Consider the following 18,438-nt stretch of genomic DNA (forward strand, 5'->3'; position numbering starts at 1 on the left):
AAATCAATCATCACATGCCCAAGAAAGTTGCATGGCTGTGTTTTCTGGGAGAATTTATCTGAATCATCAGTTATTCCTTTATTAGCAGAAGTTTTCCTATTCCTTCATTTTTAGTGGTGATTTTCGAACTTTGTTAGCTGCAGAATCTTAATTCAAATTAAAATCTAGAACTACACCATCCAGTACAGTGGCCAATAGCTACATGTGGCTATTTAAACTAAAATTGAATTAAATTAAAATGTCATTTCCTTAGTTGAAATAGCTACATTTCAAATGCTTAAAGGCCACTTGAGACTAGCAGCTTCTGTATCAGACAATGCAGATATAAGACATTCCCACATCACAGAAAATTTTATTGCAGTCTTGATCTAGAATGGAAGATCAAAATGTAAATCAAATGGAAGGGAAGGTGCTCAGGCCAAGGGGCTGGGATCATTTCCCAGAAACATCTCCAGTCGAGCATCTGGGTATCAGAAAGCACTATTGAAAACCTCTGGCTTACGATAAAGTTAACAACTCACACTATTCATAATATATCATCCATACATGCACGTACACACACACACACACGTGTATATAATATAGCTATCAAGAGTGAAACTTTAAAACAGAATGTCATGATTTATAAAACATGCCTTTTTATATATATTTCAAGATGCTTACCTTAGGAGGTTATACATTTTTCCCTAGAAACACTATTATTGTTCAAAACATCTTTTAGGCTGCCAAAGTCAGTTGTAGAGATGCACAAAAATCAGTTTCATTAATTCATGGTGTAAATTATTTGAAAAAGATGATGGATTATGTACACAAATGATCCATCATCTTTATATCTTAGATATGTGTAGCTTTTGGCTGTTAAAAAATTCATCTCAGAGGACAAGACTATGCCACGTTAAGCATATCCAAAATAAAGTGCTTTGGGCTCTGAAGACATGCCACAGAGAAGTGTGCCAAGTATTTTTTAAGAGATTCAGAATTGTGTTAGTTTCCTAGGGCGGCTGTAACAAAGTACCACAAAGTGAGTGACTTAAACAGCAGATATTTATTGCTTCATGGTTCTGAAGGCTAGAAGGCTTGAAATCAAGGTGTTAGCAAGCTTGGTTCCCTCTGAGGGGGGTGAGGAAGAATCTCTCAGCCTCTGGTGGTTTGATGGCAATCTTTGCTGTTCCTTGGTTGTAGAAGCTTCACCCCGATCTCTGCCTTCACCTTCACATGGAATTCTTCCCTGTTTGTATATATCTCCAGATTTCACCTTGTTCATAAGGACACCAGTCATATTGCTTTAGGGACCCACCCTTCTTCAGTACGATTTCATCTTAACTAATTATATCTGCAATGAGTCTATTTCCAAATAAGATCCCATTCTGAGGTTCTGGGGATTAGGACCTCAACATACGCATTTGGAGGGAACACAGCTCATAACAAAAATCGTTGAAACAACTGAATTACTCGGGTTGTTTATTTGAAAAGATATCAAAGAATTATTGGGTCAATGTCTCTGAGTTCTCCGTGATTATGCTACATCTTTTTTTCTGGGTGAAAGTCTGAAATAAGGACGGTCAACTAACAAGTTCAACAGTTAAAGCCCTGTTCATTCCATAAAACAGAAAACAGTGCTTAATATTTCCAAGATATTATTAAATGCAAACATAATTGTGGATATCCAAATACATTGTAACTCACTAATAGGTTTTAAAGACACAGGTGATTACAGTATAGAGGTGTAAGTATAGAGGTGGATTGAGACCTATCCAACTTTCCTAGTGTGAACTTTTGTTAGTGTTTAGGAGTGGCAAGTCAATATGGGAAATCATTGGGCTACACCACCATATATAATAATCTCTACCTTCTTTAGTGATTAATACTGATAATATGATTATAGCCAACATTGATCATAAGAATGTCAGAACATGAATCAGTTTACCAGATCTTCCCATAAAGTCTGAATATGGACAGTCAATTCAACTGTATTTTGTTTAGTTGAAAGGCATTCAATTAAACATTTGATAAAATTTTCTTGCTGTAAAAATGCAATTCATTTTTACCAGTTTGTCTTAGATTATTTCCACTAGTAGTATTTATCATGGAATGCTTTACTTTCAGGCTGTCTATAATTGCTTATTCCATGAATTTTGAGATTGAAAGGAGCCACATGATTGTGCGTGTGCAAGTTGAAGCACCAGATTATTTGAACGGCTTTTTCATATTTTCATCAAAAGACTTTCAGTAGCAAGCTGGCATTGTCCGTTACGAGATGTTCTTTAGACAGACTTCCCACAGAGATGGAGGTTCATTATATCAGAGTAAATCTGCTTTTACATTTTATAATTAATAACAGATGCTGGTATTGGTAATGATATAGTGCATAATTATATGCATAGTTGACTTACAAAAGTGGATCACTTAGTAGCTTTATGGCACAAGTACAATTAAATCCATCATTAAAAATAAGACTTAATTCCACTTTGCCCTGGAGAACATATGTTTCCTAATTGAAGAGTGCCCAGAGACCATCCACCTGGAAGATGAGGGGTCTATCAGGGAGGAACAAGTGAGGGACAGCTGGAGGTATTTACGTTGCTTATTCTGAAGTAGCAAATACTAAGGGGAGATATTTTAGATGTCTTCAAATATTTCAAAGTTCATCATTCAGAACAGGAACTAGACTTACTCATTGTTGCTCCAAGGGCCAGACGTTACAGGAAGGAAATTTTGAATCAATAGAAGGAAGACCTTGCTCACCAAAATCCGTCCAATTGTGACACAGGTTCTCTTGTAAAATAATGAGTGTCTCATCACTAAAAATATTAAAGTCAAGGTCAGATAACCATATCATTGGGGGGTAGGATGGGTTTTTGAATTAAGAGTGGATCTGGACTCGATGAACTTCAAGGTCCCTTTTATCTTTCGTATTCTGTAAGCTCAGAGGTAAGAACTGGCTTTCTTCCTGCAATCTTTCTTCAGTAGTCTGAAATCAAGGAAATAAATCATTTGCAACCATCTGGTGGCCTGCATGGTCCCTGACCCAATAATATTTTATGACACATTTGGAACCTATGATAAATGACAGAGCAGAAATATAGCGACAATCGCACATTTTAGAAACGTTCCCATCAGAGGTATTGTTGGATTTGTTATGCAGGTCCTCCAATACCTGTAATGAGCTACACACTTGTATAAAAGCATAGATGTAAAAATCGCAGATGAAAATATTTCTGATCATCAATTTGGTTCCATCACATTCATTAAGTCAGAATGTTTTTTGAGTGCCTCCTGGGCTCCAGGTGCTATTGTAAATGCTGAGGATATAGCAGAGAATGTTGCAGACAAAAATCCCTCCTGAATAACTTAGATTCTAGTTAGGACAATAGACATTTAGCGAGATAAACACGGCAATAAAAAATAATTTCAGGCAGTGGTGAAAGCATTTTGAAGACTCTAAGTAGGGTCGTGTGCTGGAGAATGGTTTTATTGGTGAGGGAGCTACTTAGGATGGTTAGGAACCCTCTCTTTTAGGAAGTGACATTTGAACTGAGAGCAATAGATGAGAAGGATGCAGCCAAGCAAAGATCCACTGAAGAATTTTTTTTTTTTCTACCCTAAGAAACTACAAATGCAAAAGCCCACCCAGGGCTAGCCTAGGCCAGTGATTACTGACTGCTGACTACCTTGTTTTTTGGGATTGTTTGTGCAACCACACTCTATATACTAGGTGTGAGACCTGGCCTCAGCAAAACATCGGACTCCAAGTTGAAGTTGGTAGAATACAGGACTGGGATGTATCTCTTCCTTCTCTCACTGGCTGAGTTTTCTACCATATCGTTACTAAAGTTCTCTGTCTAGACCTGATCTGGAGGAAAAAACAAAACAAAAACCAGAGAGACAGAAAAATAAAGAAGGCTAGCAGAGAAAAAGGTTTTGCAGAGAGGGACTCCCAATCTCTTGCTGGTGGACCTAAGCTCTTGCTGGACAGGCTTCAAGGGAAAGGTGATACTGCTAAAATTGTTTTCAATATTTTATGTGCCTTTTTTTCTATGACTAGGATCCATAGCTTTCATCAACTTTTCTTGGAATTTCATACCTAAAAGTGTGAAGAACCACAGTTGTAGAGATAGTTGCAGTGTCTGCTACCCCAGATGTGAAATGAAGCATAAACATCTCCTCAAAGGGACTGAAATGCCATTTTCCTCCTCTGCATGCCACCTAAGAAAACTACATGGAAGTAAACATGTTCACAACAGGCCCTACTTCACATGGACCAACTCAAAATGTAAAACAAAGAGGAACAGAGAGTGAAGTAAAATGTATCCCCATAGACACATTTCTTTGTTTTGTAGTTAGAAGAAAGACCGCTATGAAAAGATATTGACTGCTTCTTCAGAAAAATAGTATTCACAGCAGTTTATATGAGGGCTGAACAGAGAGATGGTTTCCACACAGCTGAGTGCCTCCAGAACACTTTCCTTTTAGACCCTTAGTCTTTCTATGTTCCATGTGGTATTGGGTTTGAATAGCAAATACTCTTTATGATTTCCTTTGTGATAAGTAATTTTGCCCCAAACCATTTCTGCCTCTTTAGGTGGTTGTTTATTTCTTCTCTGAGTAAGAGAAAACATCTACAAACAGGGTGATAGGGAAAGGCAGGGAGCATGGAAGTGAAGGGATGTGATCTCTCTGAGCCTTGGTTTACAGGATGAAGAACCCAGATGGTGACAAGTAGGTATAGATTTGTAGTGCTCACAGAAGGTACATGGACATATAGGGATGCTCCCCCACATCATCCCAGTTAAAGGTGGGGGCAGCTCACAGTGAACCATGTGGGATGGTTCATTTTTTTGTGGGCACACGCAAGAGCACAAGCAGGAGGGGCAGAGGGAGAGGAAGAGAGAATCTCAGGCCGACTCTGTGCTGAGTGCAGAGCCTCATGCAGGACTCGATCTCAGGACCCTGAGGTCACAATCCGAACTGAAACCAAGAGTCAGATGCTTAACTGTCGGCACCATCCAGGTGCCCCTAGGATGGTTCATTTTAAGTTTTTGTTCTCTCTGTTGTGTGTTATCTGCTATGTGAGCTTAGAGTCATGAATTCATGCTGTCCTCCCTCACAGATTGGAAGTCCTGTTCTTCCTTATCTCCTTTGTACCCTGTTGTTGTTGGCAAATGGTATTTGCTTTATAATCTATACCATTTTTTTTTTCTGGGCAGCATCTCAGCCCTCAACACTTTTTGATAACACTCTTCTCCTGTTAACAGTTAGAAAGGTGAGTCAATACTATATATCTATTTCGACTAATAGAAACAACTTTAATTTTATAATTTTCACACACAACATCCTAAACACAAATACTTCCTTAGCAATTCTCTGCGGTAGAGACATGACAGAGTGTTGTAGATACAAAAGGAGTTGGTGGGGGATAGGGGTATGTATGGCTTTCTGGCAAGTTCTACATAGTTATGAGATTGATTATTTTTCTCCCAGGTAACCCTGCTCTTACATTACTACTAGGATTCTTCTTACGACCAAGTAAATCACCACACTCACAAAAAAAGCTAAACAAAATGAGGGACGAGTGTTGAAAGAGAAATGCAAGGCAGGACGCTAGAAGTAACAGTTTAGGTCCCCAACCAGGTGCTGGCCAGGTTCAGTAACATAAAGTTAGTCAAGTCTGCATAGTAATGATCTGCACATCAGTGGCTAGAATGAGATAGGAATTAGATGAACCCAAATGGGGGCACAAGAAGGAGCCAGACACAGGGTAGGCAATCTTTAATTACCATTGTGTTTATGTTTGAGATGTGCAACACGAGGGGCTCATCATTCATTGAGATAAGCAGGTGCTAGCCACATGCAGAAAACATTTGGGGGGCATGGGGCCGAAAAGGGCCTGGGGCAAGCAAAGAGGCCGGGATGCAAAGTTCCAGCTCAGCTGGAGCATGGGGCGGGAGGGGGGCCTCCTGGCAGGGCTGGACAGGGCAGGCGCTGCATTAGGAAGAGCCCTGGCTGTCCTGTTACTGCATGCATTTTATGCTAAAGTCTGTGAGTAGTTGCCACACAGAAAGGCAGGCCACGTTCACAAATTTGAGGCATTATTATGAAAGGAAGGCTTAGCACTGAGTAGTCGCGGGATTCCGATCTATTAATAATGAAACTCCCTTCTCAGATAAACACACACAGAACCTCCTGCCCAGAGAGTGAACGGTAGGCAGCTTTCAGGCTCAGTGGTTATTTAGATGGAATATCCCCAAGAAGTTCCATTCTTGGGGTTCTTTTATATGAAGTCAAAGAAACTTCCTCCTGCCTCTCGGCTGACTCCATTATCTCCTCAGCAACTGTCAGTGGGGGTTGGGTTGACTCTGACTTGGGGTGATGTCTGTTTTATCATCCAGAGCCCTGCAGGACCAGTCTGTGCTTGGTAGGGGGAAAATCCCTTTTATCTTCAGGCTTTGCTTCATCTAATCGGGCTTCGAACCGTTCTGCCAGTTTTGCCTCAGGTGGACACATGCATGTATTCTTTCCTTTCCCTCTCTTCCCGACATAGTTCCGTTGCAGGTTTCCTGTTACCTCTTCACTGCTCCACTTCTCTTCTTATGCTCTGTTAATGAAGACTTGCAAATATTGCCTTTAGAGTTTTTACGCAGAAGAAAGCCATTATAATATTCTGACCCGAAAGAAGTACTTCACAAAGTAACAGTTTTAGATTTGTGCGTCAGAATCATTGTGTCAGCATTGTGAAGCGGAGTGGAGGTGAGGACCGGGTCTCCAGGCGGGGAGCAGAGGTAGGAACCTGTCACACATGAGATGACACTTGGTAGACCTAATTCAGGCAGAGATGCGGATTTTGTGCGGACTACACAGGGAAAGAGCTCATTCCAAATGCAATGACTTGAATACGGTGGGAGTACTGGTCCGGTGGGCCAGGCTGCCGGACAGCTCTGCTGCATAGGTTCCTCCAGGGACCCAGGATGGTGAGACACTTTCATCTTTTTTTAATACCTGTCTTCCAAAATTACTCCTGTTTTTCTCCAGTTCCAGGCAGTGGGAAGAAGGAGGGCGTGGGAAGACGCTCCACCGCGTTCAGCGCTGCACTCATCATCTCTGCTCCCATTCCATTGACGAGGGCTCCCGTGGCCCTGCTTAGCTGCAAGGGAGGCTGGGAAGTGGGGTCTCTGGGAGGCTGTGTTCCCACAGACAGCACTGATTACTGTGAAGAAGTGGAGAACAGACTGGAGCAGGTGGGGGGACTGGCAGTTTCTATTAAGGTATCGTCAGTGTAGATGAGGCAGTGAATGCATGGGGGGATCTAAGGTCCGACGAAGAGTGGTGTCACATCTGCAGGAGAGGACAAAGTTGGGGCATGGCACCGCGGAGGGAAAGAGGAGGAGACCCACCTGTTGGAGACAGAGGAGAAATGGAAAGCAGTGTCCTGGAAGTTAAGGAGAGGTCTTTAGGGAATAGTGAAGAAGTGTGGTTCAGAGGTTAAGACTGGGCTCCAAAGCCAGACTCTGGAGGTTTAATCTTTGCTCTGCCCCTTACTAGCTGTGTGACCTTGGGCAAGGTTTTCGTGTCTCTGTGTTTCATTTTTCTCAGTGGCAAAATGTGGATAACCAAAGTACCCGGGTGAGGCTTGTTTGGAGAGTGAATTAACATCTATAAAGCCCTTAGAACAGTGCCTGTTTACAGTAAACACTACCAGTAATAGCTGAGAGGTAAAGTAAATTAGGGATTGGAAAGGACACCTTGGATTTTTCAAGTAAGATACACATTGATATAGCTCTATAAATATGCATGACCTTATTTGAGCCCTAAAATATTTCTATTAAGGCACAGTATTATTCTCTCCATTTTACAGATGAGAAAAGTCAGATAAGAAAAGAGGCTAAGTGACCTAACCCCGTGTAATAGCTTGTCAGGGACTGAGCTCAGATCTATTTGATTTCAAAGCCCATATTTTTAGGCACTAAAGTTTTGAGATGTGGAATACATGGTGAGGAACAAGCTGAGTGTTTGTAGCTTCTTTTTCACTTGTGAACCTCAATGTCTGTATTTGTATAATGAGATAATAATAGTACCTACCTCATTCTAGTAGTACGAGGATAAATGGAGCTTCTTAATGAGAAATGCTTAGCAAACCACTTGGCACATAATAAACACTAATCTTCAATGCATGGTGGTAGCTAATGACAGTAATGACAATAATTGTAATATATTAATGTATTCATTAAAGTAATTAGAACAGTTAACAATCTATGATTAGATTTTTAACTAGCCAATTTGCACCCAGTTTTGCGAGTCAATACAGGACAAGTATGCATTTTCTCGTTATATATATTTGTGCCGGCTGAAAGCAGATTTTCAGGTCAAGGTTTTGGGAACTTCATGTGGTTTCCCACTTCACTTGTTTTAACACCTTCCCACTTCTTACAGACGAAATTTAGGTGGCCAGAGGGCCCAATGAGAGACACTGTTTGATGGAGCAGCTTGTAAATGTGCTTCTGCTCCCTCCGTCAGGGAGTGCCCACTGCTGGAGCTGGCCTCAGGGTGAGAACAGAGCTGTCTGGGTTTTCTGACTCCAGAGTCTCTTTACAACCACATCTTTTTGTAAAAATGAAAAATGTTCCGTACATGCAGTCTTTTAAATTTGGTGATTCTGTCTATCCAATGGGGATAAAGTGAGAATTAAACAAGATATGAGGGACTGTCATTAAGAAATAGGAAGACTTGGGGCACCTGGGTGGCTCAGTGGGTTAAGCGTCTGCTTTCGGCTCAGGTCATGATCCCAGGGTCCTGGGATCCAGCCCTGCGCAACAGGGAACCTGCTTCTCCCTCTCCCTTTGCCCCTCTCCACTGCTCTTGCTCTCTTGCTCTGCTGTCTCTTTCTCTCAAAATTAAAAAAAAAAGTAAAAATAAAATCTTTTTTATAGGAATAGGAAGAAATAGGAAGACTTTTTCTACTGCATTTCCTAGGCATGGGTTTGGTTAACCTTATTCTTAAGAGAACAGAACGTCCCATGGTGAATTTTATTACTTGCTATTTAATTTTTTTTTTTTAAAGAAACATTTCTTCCCTGAAGCATTTATGATTATCAGTGGAGAACATTTGGTTCAACCTGTGTAAAGCTCATGGACTCATGAACTGCATTCAGTTTTTTTAATTTTAGAAGAAATAAGGCTGAAGATTATATATTTGTACCTGATAATTAACACAGTCATTTCAAAGTTGACAGTCATGTGTATTACCAAACGTCCATTGGAAAAATATCAATACTGGCATGTAGTGGTACCTACACCTATTTATACTTTATCTTCATAAGCTGATTAGAAGTCTGCCTAATTTTTTTATGTGGCCTGTGAATATTGAGTACTGAAAAGCCGAGGGGTTCTTCCAATTTTAGAAAATCATTTTGGAGCTAGATCAGAGCATAATTTCAAGTATATCATTTCCTCAAGTGAAATGAGGCATCCTGACATGCCTTCCAATAGATTCTAGGAAATATAGGGATTAGTGATTTTTTTTCTCTGATAAAAAGGTACTGTTATTATTTACAGTTAATAGTTGACCAGAATTTTAATATTTCAGCAAGTAAAGTAGGTTAGCCATTATGCTTATTCATAATTTTGAATTTTCTGAAGTTATTAACGTAGGACTAACATAGCTTTATTTAGGAAGAAAAATATTCAAGTAAATCAACTTAGAGTATTTTATTTTGAGAAAAGCAAGTAAGTGTAATTAAGTTCTTTCCAATTCTGAATAAAACCCCCTTTGTGAAATGGAATGCAGTTTTGAACTCTAACATTTCTGTTTCCTCTTTGACTCACCCAACAGAAATGTTTGTTTATGCAACTAAGTCTCTATGAATAGTACAATGGAGTATATAAAGACACATCTGTATGTTTTTTTCTCTAGACTTGGTGTCTTGTTTTCAACAACAGTGTCCAAGTTTCACTGGAAAGTGTAAACCTTATGCATGATTATCTGACTGGCTGAAAATAAGGTCACAACTTGTGTTCAGATTGAATATCTGAGGATGATGTGGAATGGACCATCAGCCCTGGAGCTGTTTCTATGAAGAGTTTAGAGTGGCTGAGGAGGACAGTGCTTCTGTACAGGAATCTGGGAAAATACTCTCCTCAAGACGAGGAATGTTCTTTTGGGAAGTTAATCCCTAACTTTAAGTAATTGTGTAGATGATTCACTGATATTCAGCGTGATGCCTGATATTCTGCAAGTTGCCACAATACCTTCTGGATCATCAAAAAATATTAAATTGTGTGCAGTATAGAGAGATTTGTATTTAATGAATTCTTTTTTTTAAGATTTTATTTATTTGAGAGAGAGAGAGTATGAGAGAGAGAGAGCACAAGCACGGGGAGGGGCAGAGGGAGAGGAAGAAGCAGGCTCCCCACTGAGCAGGGCTCCTTCCCAGGACCCTGGGATCCTGACCACAGCCTAAGGCAGACGCTAACTGATTGATCCACCAGGCGCCCCTGTATTTAATGAATTCTAATGACAAACTTAAGTACTAAAATTCTGTCTTGTTTGAGGGGTTATCTATGTGCTCTGTAAACTAACTGAGGTAGTGATAGGGCTGACATATTGTTATAAAAATTGAGGATCCTAAGACCTTTGCTTTGAATAAACAACCCTTGCCCATCTTGACGCAGAGATAATCTTTAGGGATTATTTCCGAGATCTGGAAGGAGGCCAGGTCCTGACTATGTGTCATGTGATGCAATCCCATGTCCACACTTCTAGGGAACCTGAAAAGCTTTTTGCCAGGGATCCAAACCTTCACAACAGCCTTGGTTGTCTTAATATTTTACAGCATTTTTAGTTTTTTAAAGTTAAAAATCAGTGTTATTTTCAGAGAAACATTGACCAAATCAGCACAATCCAGAAAGAGCTCAGTAGGCTGATGCAGTGTATATATTTAGAAAACTTGAGGGAATTAGAATATTTAGTTTGGAGAAGAGAATAATTCAAGAGAAAGTGATGGCTTCAGATACAGCTCTCCACCTTATGGAAAAGAGATCATCTGAGAGCAGAACCAGGACTAACACATCTTATTAGGAAGACAGGTTCCAATAAGGAAAAGTTGAAGAATTAGTGTTCTCAAGTGCGGACAGGATGGTCTAGTGAGTCAGGCAATTCCTTTCATTAGAAGTGCATTTTGTTTGAAGGCTTTTTTTGTGTGTATATGAGCCATCCTTTCTTGTTTCTTTGCACATCTTGTTATTGTTGTTGAGAACGAGACATTCTAAATAATAAAATGTGGCAACTCTGGAAATCAGATTCTCCTCCCTGCCCAGAGTTTGTTGAGGTTGTTGTTCACTTGTTCCTTAATAACTTTCCTGAACTAGTTCTATAAACTCTGTATTCTTTGTCATGTGTGGGCACTGAAGTCTGTTCAGTTAACTTAGGGGTCAGTTGATGCCTGGAACCAGTAAGCCTCCCAGTCTCTGTCAAGGGTGCACAGAGCTTCAAAGTTAGCCAGAGGTAAGATCTTAGTGCCTTCCTGGGTCTTTCCTTAGCATGTGCACAGCCCTGGGCAGGAGCACTGCCCGACTCACGCGTGGAACTTTGCAGATCCCCACAAGTATCCCAGAACTTTGCCAAGGCCCCTGGGAATTTCTCATTCCCCCAGATTTTCTTTTTAAGCACTTTGACTAGCTCATTGTGTGCAATTATTATGCACTGCCTCAGGCAACCTCAGTGTCCTCTGGTTGCTTCTGACAAACACCCTCAGGGAAAAGGCTGTTGGGCTGGTTGAGCTCCAACTCAGGTTCAAAGAAAAACAGCCTTGCAAATGAGGTCTTCCAGGGAACCAGGAGATAGGACAAATAATGACAATTCTCTGAGAATGGGGCTTTGAAGGAGCTCCAATCCTATTCTGTTGCCTCTGGCTTCCAGGCCACTAGTTTTCACCATAATTATGGACTGTTGATTTTCAAGGCTACTGCAGAGCTGGAGAGAGGGGCTGGGAGAGGGCTAATTAAAATGTGACAGAGCTTGCTGTTCTGACTGAGACTTAGGTACTTTTCTTGAATAATGCTCCTCAGATTGCTACAAGATTGGTTAATTTTCAGAGTTCTAAAAAAGCTGATTTTGCTAGTTCTTTCCTTGCTTATGTGGAAGAGAGACTATTTAGAGGTCGTTTCTCTGCCAGTTTTGCCACTGTTGTTCTGGAAGTGCTTTTCAGCCATATTCTTAAAGGTTAAAAAGTCGAACTCATTAATTTTTCAAGTCCCCTCCCACTCTAGAACATTCAGTGTTAACCAGTATATCGCATCCCCCAAACCATCCTGGATGATATAATTTACTATGCCTTTTTTTTATAAAGTGGTTGTTTAAAATATAATTAGAACAGACTTTCCCCAAAGCCAAAATATGAAACACAATAGACTGTAGTTCAGTTATCAATCTCTGCTTGATTTTACTCACAGATTTGAAAAAGAAACATTACCTTTCCTGTATTTTTTTTTTTAGTTCGAATGAATTAGTCAAAAGGGGTAGGAGATCTTATGCCAATAAGAAGAACTATATATCATGATAATGCTGCCTCATTCTCACAAAAGAAGAGCTATATAGGTAAAATTTAAGTAGCAGTGACTACTGAAAAGGTAAAACTGAAGTGGTAATCGACTTAAAGCATTTCACAGGATTGAAACATCACCATATGTATATCTTGAACGGTTTACATTTAATTCTGGAGTTCATTTTAATTATTATTACCAGATTATTGATATGTCCATTCTAACTAATCGTTTATTTACTTATTAAACATCCATTTTTATTTTAAGTACTGAGAATATAGGTAAGGAGTTAACATTATCCACAGTCATTTTATATCAGTTTCTTTTTTCTAAAGATGGATATGGTGATCTGGTGCTGGCAATGAGGTTAAATAATGTATCTGTATAAATTAATTTTCCAAATGTTTGAAGCTAAACCTTTTATATTTGACTATCTTTAAGGTGACCCTTTCCAAACTATATTAAATACCTCTCTGCTTCATGAGAAGGGTAGTGATCAATATCTCAGTAGCAAATAATCATTTTAGACCATTACTTCACTATCCTGAAAAACAGCAACAGCCACTGTGGCTCTTATGAGCAAGGGCTGTTGTTGCATCAGTACTCAGTGGTGACACAATGCTGTGATCTACCTTGTACTTGTTCATTCATACTTGCTTTTCATAGATTTTCTATCTATTTTAATTTGAGCTTTCTAATCTTTTTTTTTTTTTTTTTAAGATTTTATTTATTTATTTGAGAGAGAATGAGAGAGAGCACATGAGAGGGGGGAGGGTCGGAGGGAGAAGCAGACTCCCTGCCGAGCAGGGAGCCCGATGCGGGACTCGATCCAGGGACTCCAGGATCATGACCTGAGCTGAAGGCAGTCGCTTAATCAACTGAGCCACCCAGGCGCCCTGAGCTTTCTAATCTTTTGTGGGCCAACACACCAGATCCGAGCTGACACCCACTGGACTCTTACCATGTACTAGACCCCACTCTAAGTATTAAGGGTGTTTATTCATTTAATTTTCCCAATATCCCAGGTAGGTAGGCACTATTATTATCTTTTTGAGATGGGAAAACTGAAGCAGAGAGAGTAAGTAACTTAGCCCAAAGTCACATAGCTTATAAGTAGGAGAACAGGGATTTGAAATTCAGAATTCTGGCTCTGTGGTTCATGATCTTAACTATTATTCTATCCTGTGTCATGCAAGGACGCTTGTGAGAATTACACATAAATATAAGAGTGAGTTGGCTCTGATAGACTAGCTGAATGAAACTCTTTGAAAAGGATTTGAACTAGGGGCACCTGGGTGGCTCAGTCGTTAAGCGTCTGCCTTCGGCTCAGGTCATGATCCCAGGGTCCTGGGATCGAGCCCCGCATCGGGCTCCCTGCTCAGCGGGAAGCCTGCTTCTCCCTCTCCCACTCCCCCTGCTTGTGTTCCCTCTCTCACTGTGTCTCTCTGTGTCAAATAAATAAATAAAATCTTAAAAAAAAAAAAAAAAAAAGAAAAGGATTTGAACTTCGGTGAATTTTCTTTGTGACACACAGAATACGTGTGCGTGTATGTGTATGCATGCATGTACATGCATATTGGTGTGCATATTAAACAAGTAAGATGGCCAGAGAAGTGATTTTATTAAACCAGTGTTAATTAGTATTAAATTTTAAATATTTTAATTTCGCTTTTGGTGAAATTGATGACATTTTGCTAATCTTTTGCTGTTAATTTGCATTACGTGATTGACCAGAAAAAGCTCTTGAAATATGTCTATGACTAGTTTTACATGATTTTTTGCTTCTTGAGAATAATGACTTACTGGAATAAAGTTACTGATCAATGTCTTTGGAAATCTAAGAATTATGTATTATTCATTCTTCTCCTCCAAAATAATGCACAAATTAACAACTGATTCAGTAGTCTTGCTTTCCTTGATTTAGTTGAGTTCTTTGTGGAATCTGGAGAAGAAAACGAGGCAATTTTCTAAGTAATTATCAATTTCTTTTTATTCAAGTAGCTGCCTCAGTGGGGTAAGGAGACCAAGTCACTGTTTACCACAAACTCAGAAGAAAAGTTTTGAAAAGTCAAGTTCTTTTTGTTGGGAGGTAATTTTCCATGGGTCTCTTGCATTTCTGCATGTCTTGTGAGTAGAAGCACTGGATGCTTTTTTTTGGACTATCTTTCAAGGGTGGTTTTTAAAATTAATTATTTATTTATTTATTTATTTATTTATTATTTGAGAGAGACAGAGAATGAGCAGGGGGAGGAGCAGAGGGAGAGGGACAAGCAGACTCCACACTGAGCTTGGAGCCCGACACAGAACTCGATCTCATGCCCCTGAGATCATGACCTGAGCCAAAATCAAGAGTCAGACACTTAACTGACTGAGCCACTCAGGCACCCCTCTTTTCAAGGGTTTTTGCACAGAAAACAGCCTTGAAGGTGGAGATAGTGTCTCCCTCCAGAGAAAAGGGTGGGTTTATTTACTGTCCAGTATAATAATGTCTTTCTTCAAAGCAAAGGCCAAGTATGTTTACTGCCTTAATCTTATGAAAGATTAAGGTTCCCTAAACTTGAGGTTTCTCTTCCATAATGCAGCCCATTGTGTACGCAGGCCTCATCTGGCTGTCTCTGTGCTGCCAGATCTTGAGGAACTGGCACATCTCTGGCTATTGCTGGTGCTATGAGTAATAAAATCTTTGGTCTCTGTCTTCTGCCAGAAGTCCATGAAACTGTGACAGGCTAATTAGTTTGCTTCCAAATAGAGTAAAATCTCAGAATCTTCAAAGTTCTTGAAATTTATTATTATAAAATTCTTTCCTAGATTTTCACCTTCATTTAGAATCAGCTTCCCTTTAGAAGAGTGAATTATCATTTCTTTGTTGTGGACTCAATGGAGACATGGCACGTTCTCTAGGCTTTGTTCACTGGAGAAGTGACTTATGGCAGTTGTTAGTCACATTCTCCCTCCTTCCCTTTGCCCCACCCCTCCCGTGATCCTTGGTTATAGTTTTTCTTTCTTTTTTTTTTTCCCCTCTTCTCTTCTTTCAGAATTCTCTTCTATCACAGGCACTCCTTAGCCTTTTATACTTAAAACTAAACACAAGCAAACAAAAACCTTGCTTATCTTTTGAAGTCAGGTGTCTCTAGTGTGTAGGGGAGCTAACGATTCTTTCAAACCCTTACCTGGTGGAACTAGAACTTGATGTCATGGCAGAAAACCCCCCATGTGTATTTCTCCTACGAGCAGTGGGCAGAAGTGTATGCATGTGGGGCTGGGGAAGGGGAAGAGATGGGACTTCTACCCACCAGCATGTTTTAGCAGTAGACTGGGCAAACGTTCCTGATCCTTGGGGGAAAGTCTCTGACCAAATGAGCTATCATCTAAGAGTGAATACAAATAATAATAAGGAAACATTATTTTTGAAAATTTGGATCAGTTTTGATCAGGGGTCAGCAATCTATGGCCCTAAATCTGGCCTACCATGAGGTTTCACTGGAATGCAACCATGTGCTTTCATTTACAAACTGTCTATGGTGGCTTTCTGGTTACAGTGGCAGAGATGAGCAGTTGCCATAGAGACCATATGGCCTGCAAAGCCTAAAAGATTGACTATCTGACCCTTTACAAAAAAAAGAGTTTACCAACCCCTGCTCTACTTGTATTTTATGCCAGTGGTTCTCAATTTCCGGTTGTGAGGAAGACAGAAGAAGGAGAGAGCTCATCAGAATCACCTGGCCAGGCTTTTCAAAAAGTGCTCACCTCCATCTGCCCTCTGGTTTCTCATAGGCATTCCCTGTTGAGAGTCACTGTGTTAAACCTCTATGATTCAAGTTGTTTGGTTCCATTAACTGATACAGTTTGTTTTCATTATTTTGACCCTCTGTAACACCCCCAGAGTAATCCTGTGTTATTTTTTTTACAGGGTTGTGGGAAGAAAATGTATTCCTTTTTGAGAGGAACCAAACAACTACAGGTGCTAAGGTTTCTGGGAATCTCCATTGGAGTGACACAAATCTTGGCCATGATTCTCACCATTACTCTGCTCTGGGCCCTCTATTATGATAGAAGGGAGCCTGGGACAGACCAAATGATGTCCCTGAAGAATGACACGACTCAGCACCTGTCATGTCACTCAGTAGAACTATTGAAACCAAGCCTGTCGAGGATCTTTGAACACACATCTATGGCAAACAGCTTTACTACACACTTTGAGATGGAGGAATTATAGAGAACGTCAAAGAAGGAAACCACAAATTTATTTTACTGGACTTGTGAATTTTTGAGTACATACTTACATGTTTCAGAAATGTGTAGAAATAAAAATGTTGCCATGAAGGAATGACTAAGCATATAATTTTCTACCCTTTAAAATAAAGAGGGAAAATTTCCATTTTATAAGTCACCACCTGGACAATGGTTGATGCCCTTTATAATGCTGAGGACAGATCTAATATCCACTTGATAGCCTGTATAAGATGGCATAGTTTGACCATCATTTCTGAAGCCATGTAAACAAGTTATGCTGTGGTGGATTTGGAGCTACAGTAAAGTTTGATTTACTTCCATAAGCTTGCTAGTATATCAGACACCAATGAACTTCTAACATAGGAAATTAGGCAGTATTAGTGAACTGTGTTGCTTGGTGACATATTCTTTTGAGAGTGGGTAGATTATACATAAGAAAACTCTGAAGATTGGTGACTACCTAAATGTGATTTTTTTTCTGGTTACTAAAATATTCTTATTACTTACAAGAGCAAATTAACACATTGTCTTAAACTGATCAGGGATCTATGTGTATATAAGAGTCTGTGTTAAGTCTGTATAATTCAGTAGATTTCAGTTCTTATAATGTTAAGAATAACGATCGTGAGTGAAAAGGATAAATTTGTCCTGTGTAGCACCATTATTTTTAACCTTTCCTGTTAATAGAGCTTTAAAATTCCATCTTGGGCTTATATTACGTACATAACTGTTAATTTAAATACTTAACCACTAATTTTGAAAATTGCCTGTGTGATGCATAGGAATCATTATAATTCAGAATGTAGCCTGGTCTCTAAGAAGTATTAACAAGAAAGCTTACACATAATGTAGTTCATTCAGCAAAATCTTGGATGCTACCTTTCTCCCAAACTAAGGCTCTTTTTGACACTAACACTTTTTAAAATGAGCTTACCTTTGTCTTCTCCAAACAAGAGGCAATAGTCCGCAAGTATGAATATAATTCTACAGAGAATAGTGTTCCTTTTCTCCAGCAAAATGTCGTGAGAATCATTAAAATAAATGACAATTTAACTAGAGATATTCTTTGCTTTATTTCACTGATTAAGATACTGTGGTGAATTACACAGATTATTAAATTTTTTACAAGAGTAAAATATATTTATTTGAAATGGGGAGAGTGCATTTTACTGTATTTTGTGTGTTACGTTTATTTCTCAGAAAATGTAAAGAAAATTTAAATGTGTCAATAAATATTTTCTAGAGAGTCATCATTTGTCTGTATATAATTTTTATACATTATAAGCACTTTTACCACTCAACAAGATCAGCAAGGGGAGAGAAATATGAGAAGAAATGACTGAGTAAAGTAACAATAATGATTTCCAAACTCTGGAACTAATCTGTAAGAGGATGTATCCTCAGTGAGAAAAGATGAAAAGACGCCCATTTACTTTTCAGGTTTGTTTTTGAGCTAAATGATAAATAATGCGGCTGTTTGCTATAATATAAAAATATGCACATTCATGCTAATTTATCTTCTCAATGTTTTTACATCCCAGTCTCTTAAAGCAATTTTTAGAAGAAAACAAGTCTAAGAAATGCAATATTTGAAATCAACTGCCAGATTTGATCTCTTCCATAGATTGAATTGAAAACTGAGTAAATCCTTTGCTCAATCAAAACCAAAAG

The 18,438-nt window shown here is 39.3% G+C and overlaps 1 protein-coding gene across 4 annotated transcripts in view; it reads left to right on the plus strand.

Moving 5' to 3' along the window:
• Positions 1-18,009, plus strand: part of TSPAN12 (tetraspanin 12) — a 62,199-nt gene extending 44,190 nt beyond the window's left edge. For all 4 annotated transcript variants that reach the window (XM_032401703.1, XM_032401702.1, XM_032401704.1 and 1 more), the window contains one exon: positions 16,445-18,009. In XM_032401703.1, coding sequence (XP_032257594.1) covers positions 16,445-16,750 — 306 coding nt within the window. In that variant the 3' untranslated portion in view covers positions 16,751-18,009. The remainder of the gene's footprint in view (positions 1-16,444) is intronic.
• The last annotated feature ends 429 nt before the right edge of the window (positions 18,010-18,438 follow it).

The sequence above is a fragment of the Phoca vitulina genome, unplaced genomic scaffold, assembly GCF_004348235.1.
Source record: "Phoca vitulina isolate PV1807 unplaced genomic scaffold, GSC_HSeal_1.0 scaffold4, whole genome shotgun sequence".
NCBI classification, from domain to species: Eukaryota; Metazoa; Chordata; class Mammalia; order Carnivora; family Phocidae; genus Phoca; species Phoca vitulina.